The sequence below is a fragment of the Stegastes partitus genome, unplaced genomic scaffold, assembly GCF_000690725.1.
Source record: "Stegastes partitus isolate 25-593 unplaced genomic scaffold, Stegastes_partitus-1.0.2 Scaffold958, whole genome shotgun sequence".
NCBI classification, from domain to species: Eukaryota; Metazoa; Chordata; class Actinopteri; family Pomacentridae; genus Stegastes; species Stegastes partitus.
In genome coordinates, this window is record NW_007578689.1 from 292,379 (window position 1) to 302,309 (window position 9,931).

Here is a 9,931-nt window from a genome sequence, read left to right on the forward strand (position 1 = left end):
GACCAATCAGGTTCAGTCCAGAAGGGATCCATGATGCACTAAGGTGTTGTGGTAGACGTTCTGGTCCATGGTCCACTAAGGTGTTGTGGTAGACGTTCTGGTTCATGACACTGTTGGTTTTCACTAGCTTACTGTTTCCACTCATGGAGCCCGTACCATGATGGAACCTCCAGCATGTTCCACTGCGGGTGCATCTGGCATCAAAACGTTCTCCAGCTTTTCTGAGGACAGAAACACGACGATACCAACTGAAGAGTTCAAACTTGGACTCGTCCATCCAGAGGATCTTCTTCAGTCACCATCAGTCCAGTGTTTGTGTTTCTGGATTTTTGCAGGCCTCAGTAAAGGCTTCTCAGCAGCTCTTCTTCCCTCTAAGCCTTGTTCCATCAGTCGTCTCTTATGGTCATTCTGGAGACCTTCTCAGACTCTGGTCTAGAAGCATCTCTGGCTGAAGATCAGCAGTGCTCTTCCTTCTGTCTCTAGTCCTTCAAGTCTTGAGGTGTCCACATCTGCTCCAGGTAACTTCCTTGGAGCATCTTCTAAGAACCAGTCTCGTTAATGAAAATGAAATGAAATGAAATGAAAATGAAAATGAAAATGAAATGAAATGAAATGAAATGAAAAATACTTTATTTATCCCAGAAGGGAAATTCAGTCTTGTAAAAGCTCACTTTCTTTTTTTTTAAATCAATATAACATATATTATATACAACAATAATAACCATTCAGTCAGTTGGATTTGTTTTTTAAAGTGATGGCTGTTGGCAGGAAGGAATTCCTGTATCTCTCTGTTCGACAGCGAAGTTGACGCAGCCTCCCACTAAACACACTCTGTTGGTTCTTCACTGTGTTGTGGAGAGGGTGGGAAGAATCCTCCATCATCTTCATCATCTTGTGCAGCATTCTTTTTTGAACAATCAGCTCCAGTGGTTCCAGAGTTATCCCCAGCACAGAACCAGCTTTCCTGATCAGCTTGTTTAGCTTCTTTAAGTCTCTGGTTCGGATGCTACTGCCCCAGCAGATGGCTGCAAAGCTGATTGCACTTTCCACAACAGACTTATAGAAGATCTGCAACATCTTGGTGCAGACACTGAATGATCTCAGCTTCCTTAAGAAGTANCTAAGTGTAGCCCTGTGATAGACTGGTTACCTGTCCAGGTGAACCTGCCTTCACCCTGAGTCAGCTGGGATAGACTCCAGCCCCCCACCACCCTAGTGAGATAATGATGGATGATCTCAAACCAGAGACTCTACCTCTAACAGAGGGTGCAGCTGCCAGCATTCACTCTGCAGACCAGGACTGGATCCTTCTACAGAGCAGGTCTCTGAACCCCACTAAGCCCCATGACTCCTGAGGAACTACTGAAGCTCACAAGCTGTAATTGTCATGGACATTGCAGCAACCGGTGGTGCAGTTGCAAGAAGAATGGGGTCACGTGCATCAGGGCCTGTGGAGTCTGTGAAGGCATCACATACAGTCATGATGTTGAGTCTGAAGAAGACATAGACAATGACTCTAGAAGCTTCTGACATGTAAATGAGAAATAACTGAGTGTTCTGTCAGTATGTGAAATAAAAGTTACTGTGAATGTAAATGTAAAAGTGAGTGTGGCCTTTTTCAACAATGAAGTGTTTGTGGTGAAATACAAACTTTAACAATCAACTCAGAATCATGAAAAAACCCTGACTTGAGCCCTCATAAGTTATTGAAGGCCCGATTTAAAAAAAAAAAAAGAAAACGATTTTTCCTCAACCGGTTATCGGTACCCTGACTTGAGCAGTTTTTTTTAAAGGTCTCCCACAGGAGTTGAACTTCAACATTTTAAGGCATGTTATTCCACCTTTACAAACATATTGGTGAAGAAATTGTTTGGTAACGATTTAGTTGGCAGATTTGTGAAAAATCCTTACCTATTGATGCTACAACAAGCTAGCCTAGCATCGGTAGATTAGCATGTCACAAGAAGTGCTGTACTTCATAAAAACAACTGTTCACTCCCATAACAGCTAACAGGAAGCCATCAAACAGCGTCTGTGAGTCTAACAGAACCGCTCTGAACACTTTCAGCAGAGTTTAACTTGTCATAACGTGGCGACACTTCATCCTCACTGCTCCTCAGCGCTGTCTCCAGCCCACTGAGGGAAGTAGTGAAGTCAGTGGAAGATCAAAGGTCATTTAAGAAAATAAAAGTCTTTTCAAAATAAATTACAAAAATACACAGAATTATGTACACACACAAAAAATAAAAACAAAATACACACAAGATCAAGGGGATGGATCTTTGGTGAAATAGACATAAACAAACATTTGAACACACCTGTTCCAGTAGCAGTCTGCCGACATGCTTGTTCTTGCTCACTGTGCGCTCTTCCTGTCGGCAGCTTGCAGCTGTAACGTCATTGGCTCTCTTGGACCTTACTGCAGTAAAGTGGGCGGACTCTGCGAATGTAAACCCAACGTGATTGGTCGTTGCTGTGATACCTGTGCACCGCTGATGTTCGGCTTCGGATCCGAAGGCTGCAAATGTAACTCACACTGACGAGAAAGTACACAAAGACTTCCTGCTCAGGATTCAGTCATTGCAGACAAATGTATGAAAACAGATGTTTTGTGTTGCTCCCAGCTTGTGAGTGCGACCCTCGCGGCTCGGTGTCAGAGCTGTGTGACCAGGTCAGAGGTCAGTGCGCCTGCCGGGCCGAGGTGGCGGGTCGGCGCTGCGACCGCTGTCAGACAGGATACTGGGGATTCCCACAGTGTCGAGCCTGTCAATGCAACGGACTGTCGGAGGACTGCGATGCAGAGAGCGGAGAGTGTCGGAGCTGCAGGGAGCACAGCGCCGGACCCAACTGCGACAGGTTCTATATGAATATTCACTGAAAACTATGTTTCCTCACACAGAAGTCCACTAACTACACACTATAACTGTGGTATAGTGATGATTACCGCAAAGCTTTATCCTGTGTATGCACATGCACACGACTGCGCTAATGCTAACGCTAACACTAACCCTCATTATTTATGGCGCGACTTGTTCTGTTTCTGTTGTTTCTAGAAAACCATCTTTATCATGTCTGTGATTGCACAGCCCTGAGAACAGTCGCTTTGTCACATGCTCATAGAGTATGTGCAGTGAAAGACTAATAAACACTCCTGAATCTAATCTGAACTTAAATATTATGACTCATGTCACTGCTGCACGTGCTTCACCTGTACAGGTAGGAGCTGACTTCAGCCACAGCAACATGCTGTCATGCTGGATCCTCAGCACACTGAACTCCTGCTTCAGGTCACACACGCTGTATTTCTAATGACACACCTGTATTGCTGATGCAGATGTGTGGAGGGATACCATGGTAACCCGGCTTCCGGACAGCCCTGTCAGCCCTGCCTCTGCCCAGACGTTGTAAGCAGCGGACGATTCTTCGCCACTTCCTGCCAATACGACCCCCAGTCCCTCAGTCTGTCCTGTAACTGCCAGCAGGGGCACACAGGTACGGTTGATTTACCTGTTTGAACATGCTCAGGTGAGGTCCATCTGGGGTCAGTGACGTCTGACAGGTGTCAGTGTTCAGGTGAGGTGAGTCTAGAGGCCCGCAGACTGTCTGCAGAGTAGGAAGAAGGAAGAAAGGCAGGATTTTGTTTTTCTGAACAGACTGATATGTGTGAGCAGACGGACTGTGTCCCAACACTGATCGTTACCTGCTGCGACTCTCTCAGGTGCACGTTGCGACAGATGCAGCCCCGGTTTCTATGGCGACCTGACGTTGCCGGATGCCTTCTGCAAAGAGTGTCCGTGCAACAGCAACATCGACCTCAGCGATCGCGACGCCTGCGATGGCACAACAGGAGAATGTCTGCGCTGCCTTCACAACACAATGGGACCGCGCTGCCAGACCTGCAAACCTGGTTACTACGGCAACGCCCTGGACCAGGACTGCAAAGGTAAGGACAACAACACACAGACAAGTCAGCAAGTACACCCAAAACACATGCACTGTGCAGCTGCTGCTGGTTTCTGAGCTCATGAGCATGAAGTGACCGATGCATCCGTCTCACGCTCCAGTTGATCTGAATCCGACCTCATCCGCAAACAGCAGAGGCACTTCAGTCCACAGTCTGAACATGGAGACCATGATAAGGTCCAGAAATACATGAGAACCCAGGATGACACCATGTTGGATCGAATCAGTACCAATACCCACACTCTGGTAGCAAACACACACAAAACCTATGTGACCTGTTGTTTCCTCAAACAACCCCGTAAAAGCTGGTCCTGGATCTGCCTCAGTCCTGCTGCTTTAGCTTTCTCCTTGATACCTGGAGACCACCATCTGGTCTTTTTTGTTAACAATGGGAAAATGTCTTTAACTGTAAACAGGAAACGTAACATATATACATGTATACTGTGCATTTCCCAGAATGCTCCTGTGACCGGCGGGGGACACAGGTGACCCAGTGTCCTCTGGGGAGTCCCTGTTTCTGTGATCCAGTCACAGGACAGTGTCCCTGCAGGACGGAGGTGATTGGAGACCTCTGTGACGAGTGTGGGGACGGATACTGGAACCTGGACGGAGCTTCAGGATGTCAGGCCTGCAACTGTGATTCCGTCAACTCTTTGTCCAACATCTGCAACAAGGCAAGACGTCCGCAGACACATGGTCCAAGTCCAGGTTTTGGTCTGAGACTGTTTTTCTGTGAGATTTACCTTTTACTGCAGAGCAGGTGAACAAAGTGTCCGTTGTTCAGTTCACTTATTGTACTTCCACATCACCGTTTGGTGAACTAATTAAATCAGTTATAGGCATTTTATTACATGATGAACAACTGATGATGAAACATTCAATGAATAAAGTTGTGGTGCATTCAGGTGACGGGTCAGTGTCCATGTCGTCCTGAGTTTGGAGGAAGACAGTGTGACGAATGTGGAGAAAATCACTTTGGGAATCCAGACCTGCAGTGTGTCTGTAAGCAACCAGCTCCAACATTAACCCTATCCCGGACCAGCTGCTGCTTGTTTTTACTTCAATCATTTTGTTTTCAGCTTGTGACTGTAACTTGGAGGGAACAGAACGTCCGTCATGTGACCCTGAAACCGGCGAGTGCATCTGTCGGGTCGGCGTCACCGGTATCTTCTGTGACGAGTGTGCCCCCGGCTACGACTCGGCGTTCCCATACTGTGAGCAGTGCCATGCCTGCACCGCCCTCTGGACTGAAAACGTCACCGATGTCCAGCGAGCCGCCCAGAGGATGAGAACCTTCATCCCTCGCCACGACGACGATGTGCACCTCACAGGACGTCACCACCGGCAACGGATGTTGGAGATGCACTCCAAGCTGGACAGCCACTCGAACCTGACGGGACTGTCCCTGCCAAAGGTGGAGAAGATGCAGAAGCTGTTTTTGAGGATCAGGTAAGTTGTGTGAGTATGAACTGAAAGGAAACGCCAGCAGTTACACCTCAGTGGTTCACATTTTCTAAACATGGTTCTCCAATGTTAAAGTAGCATCAAAGGGATAGTTCTGCTTCTCCCCTGCAGGTTTTAAACATCTAACCTAGAATGTCCCCATGTGACGCCAAAGATCAGGATCGGTGCTCGTAAAGACATGTTTTAAATGACTGGTATCAAAGTCTGATCATCCGTTTACGTCTGCCGTCACGTGTGTCGTAAAGACAGAACGCCGTTTTTTGCAGGTGGAAACTTGGACTATTTTTCTAAATATTCAACCATCATTTTTATTTTTTTTTATTTTTTTTAGCAGATCACACAAATTAATCATAGGGGACGTTTATTCTGAGCTAATGTTCAACAGTCTCATGATGTGTTCCTCAGTCAGCTGTGGTCCATCTGTTCCTGTGATTCAGGAACTCTGTCCTGATTGCTTCTAGTTCATCCTGAACTCATAAGTTCTGGTTGGAGGTCCTGAGCCTCCTCAGAGTCTCTGTCATGGTCCCGTTGCTGCTAAACTCCCACAATGCTCTCTGCTGCCACCATGAGCTGTAGTCCGAGTGACGCCTCCTCTGGTCTCTACAGGACTAAACAGGGAGAGGCTCCACCTGGTGGAGCAACCAGGTGCTGCAGCTGGTCGATGGTACATGAACTATGTATCATGATAATGACATTAAGTTTGGACTCAGTACAGACACTAAATATTAAATGGCTCGGATCGGATCGGGACATCTGTAGCATAAGGAGGTCAGGTCAGGAGGTTGATTCTTTCTGTAAGCAGTTCAACTCAGCAATCAAATCTTTTTAAACATTCTTTTCTTGCAGAAAGCTGAAAGATGCTATTGATCCAAACGTGATCCTGATCGACCCCTCTCCTCTCCTCAACACTGAAATCGACAACATTCATCTGGAGTTCAAGAAGCTGCTGAACAGCTTGAAGGAGAAACTCATTAAGGACTCACGCAATGAGGACAAAGAACAACTAGAAGGTACACAGATGTTTATTAGTCTTCAGGTAAACTGCAGATGAGCTTGTAGAAGTCAGGCACAACCCCAATTTTCATGTCCAGTCACTTAAATTCACCTGAATGAATTCCAGTCAGTCTCACAGGAAAAAGAAACGGAGCCACGAGGTGTTATATAGAATCGAATGCATACAAATTCAGTCTAAACCCTTCAGTCAATATAATTATTAGGAAGCGAATCTAAGACAAGGTAGCATGAAACACCACCACAGGACAGACCTGCTGCTTCACCATCTCCACTTGTGTTTGAACCTTTGATAGAGCTGCTGGATGAGATCCAGAAGCTTCATAAATCCTTCATGTCAGATGAGAAGAGGGTGAGAAATGCTAACAAAGCTGTCGAGGACTCTATGGACGCCAGACAGGAGGTCAAACGCAAACTGAGCACGTGCAACAGCAAAGGAGATCTGGTGCCGCTGGAGAAGAAGGTCAATGGCATCAGTGTGGTTGATCTCAACCAACAGGTGAGTGTTTATACCAGACTGTCACAAGAGTGGTGAAGCCAGGAGTTGTGCTCCTCGTACTCCAACACTCTGTTTTGAGCTGTTTGGGTTCATGGAGCTGCAGCAGCACAACATGCAAAACAGCTGCTGCAGCTCCCTGAACTGGAGTGTGTGATGATTACCAGGTTTGTTCTGATCATGTTTTGTTGTCTCCTGATGTAATCCATGCCATTTAATATGTAGTGTCTGTAGATACCGTCTGCAGACACTAAATCTGATACCACTTGCTTCAGTTACCCACACTTCAAGTACGCTAATGTTATTAAAATCAATCCAGTGTTTATGCTGAATATCTCTGCAATGCATTTAGTAAAAACTGCATCTCTGCCTCCAGTTTGTTCCTTAGTGTTCTGTAGGTGGAGCCTTGTTGTAAAGCTCCAGTAGAACCTGGTCTAGATGTAGTGTTAGAGGGTAGAGGGTAGGATGTACTGAAGCTCCAACAGATGGAGAAAACCTGTATTCTCTACATGTCAGTAAATGTACCATCGACCAGCTGCAGCACCTGGTTGCTCCACCAGGTGGAGCCTCTCCCTGTTTAGTCCTGTAGAGACCAGAGGAGGCGTCACTCGGACTACAGCTCATGGTGGCAGCAGAGAGCATTGTGGGAGTTTAGCAGCAACGGGACCATGACAGAGACTCTGAGGAGGTTCAGGACCTCCAACCAGAACTTATGAGTTCAGGATGAACTAGAAGCAATCAGGACAGAGTTCCTGAATCACAGGAACAGATGGACCACAGCTGACTGAGGAACAAACTGAATCCGGTGACTGGAACATCAGGACAGGACAAGTCAACAGTATGATCGACTTCCGGCTTAGCGAGTCATGGAGTAAGTCGCACAGCGGAGAGCTCCTGCAGAGCATGTTCTTCCACACGCTTTAAGGCACTCTTTTCAGTTTTTTAAGGTCCAGCGTCTTATTATAACCTTCTTTAATCCGAACCGCTTCTGATTTATTCTCCTATAATGCCGCCAAAAGTTAACAAAGGAGGAAATACAATTCAGACTCACCTGCGGCCTGTTACCCACGAGGCCGCCACGTCCTGTCGTGAGCCAATTTCACCGCCGGGAACGAGTGATACACAGCCCAAGCTGACGGACGTCGCCTCCCTTAAAACCGAGCTCCACTCCACTCTCCGTGAAGATGTCACTGCGATATTTAGATCTGAGCTACATGCAGCCCTGGGCGAAAATCTCTCTTCAATTAAGACCGAGCTGCTCGCTATGAAAAGTGAACTATCCTCCAGCATATGTGCAGTCCAGCAAAACTTCGTCGGGCTCAAGAGCACTGTAACGGAGATGGAGCAGTCTCTGTCTACTTGCACCGACGACATTCTATCCCTTCAAACTAAAGTGGAATATTTGACCAAGGAAATGGGGAAGTTAGAGGACAGGTGTGAGGATCTGGAGTCCAGATCACGGCGTCAGATCATCGGTGTCCCGGAGGACGACTCCGCTGCTACGTCTACCACGGGTGTGTCTAAACTGCTGACGGAGGCCTTCGCGCTCGGGAAAGAACCGCTAGTGGAGAGAGCCCACTGGGTTCTGATGCCCAAGCCCAAACCAGGTGATCGTCCCCGTGCGATAGTGGCTAAGCTCCACTATGACATGGACTGTGCCGGTATTCTCAGGAAGGCGAGAGAGCTACAGCGGATTGAAGTACGGAATATGACCATCTCCGTCTTCCCCGATTACACTCCGAAAACGGCACGGGCTCGTGCCGCTTTCAGTGAAGTTCGCCGGCTGCTGCGTGATATTGAGGGAGTCAGGTTTGGTCTCCTATACCCGGCGCGACTACGCATCACCTATGAAGGTGTCCAGCGCGACTTCACGTCACCGGAGGAGGCCAAGATATTCGTTAAGACATTATCCAGATAAGAACGCAATCCTGTGCGGTCAATTGGTCCGGGGCTCCCACGTTATGCATATCCTTCAACTGTGATTTAAAAGTATTGGTGAGTTGAGTAACACGACATACTCCTCCCTCATTATTATAAGCTAACCTTTTCGTTTATTCCATTGAATGACTTTGTTTTATTTAGGGGCCACACATGGACAATAGTATTTTTGTGTGTATGACGGACTGTTTTTTTTTTTTTTTTTACCTGGTTTTGTTTTACCAAGATGAATTTCACACTTGCGTTTTATTTTCCTATTAATCTATGTGGGAATGGATGATAGGTTGTAAATCCTGAGTCTCTACACCTGATAAGTTTTTGTTGAAGGAATGCATGACTATGACTGGGATCATCTGGCTTTCCTCCACCCTTTTCCTTTTCTGCTCTATTACTTTCAGCTAAGGCAGCTCTTTCCTGTTGTTATGTGTTGTAAATTGTTATTATTTCCTCCATCCTTTTAATTCTACCTTATTGTCAATAGTTGTCGGGCCAGTGTATTTACATATTAGTAGTGCCTTCTAGTTTTGAAACCTAATGCTCTCCAGGGTTTCACCAGTTACTTGTAGCTACATAGCCGTAAGCAGCACCCTGAGAATGGCTCCTGTTGGAGCTAGCACTGCTGTTCCCATCGTTTGGGGAACACTGGATGTGCGGGATGGGTTTGGGTGGGTTTGGGTGGGTTTGGGTGGGTTGTGGGTACTTTGGGGGTTATGTCTCTGTGTTTTTATCCTTTTTGCAGTCTCATCATTACCTTTTCCTTTTTTCTTTTTTTCTTTTTTTTCTTTTCTTTTCTTACCATTGCATGGGGTTTTTCTCATCTACCTCTCCCTTGTTATCTTCTACTAAACCTCGATGATAACACCTAGATGACTGACACTAACCGCTCTAACTCAGACATTAGATCTTCAATCAGATTTTTGAGCTGGAATGTTAGGGGCATGAATAGCCCTGTCAAGCGATCAAAGATACTCTCTCATTGCAAGCACTTGGATGCTGACATAATATTTTTACAGGAAACGCATCTGCGTGACAGAGACCAAGGCAGACTTAAATGTTCAT

The 9,931-nt window shown here is 46.5% G+C and overlaps 1 protein-coding gene across 1 annotated transcript in view; it reads left to right on the forward strand.

The window, feature by feature from the left end:
- LOC103366620 (laminin subunit beta-4-like) overlaps window positions 1–9,931 on the forward strand; it is a 52,961-nt gene that overhangs the window by 28,889 nt on the left and 14,141 nt on the right. Inside the window, exons 2-10 of the mRNA XM_008294391.1 lie at window positions 2,383–2,526; window positions 2,625–2,856; window positions 3,335–3,492; window positions 3,719–3,943; window positions 4,420–4,637; window positions 4,869–4,965; window positions 5,043–5,412; window positions 6,274–6,437; window positions 6,735–6,937. Of these exons, the coding sequence (XP_008292613.1) occupies window positions 2,383–2,526; window positions 2,625–2,856; window positions 3,335–3,492; window positions 3,719–3,943; window positions 4,420–4,637; window positions 4,869–4,965; window positions 5,043–5,412; window positions 6,274–6,437; window positions 6,735–6,937 (1,811 nt within the window). The remainder of the gene's footprint in view (window positions 1–2,382; window positions 2,527–2,624; window positions 2,857–3,334; window positions 3,493–3,718; window positions 3,944–4,419; window positions 4,638–4,868; window positions 4,966–5,042; window positions 5,413–6,273; window positions 6,438–6,734; window positions 6,938–9,931) is intronic.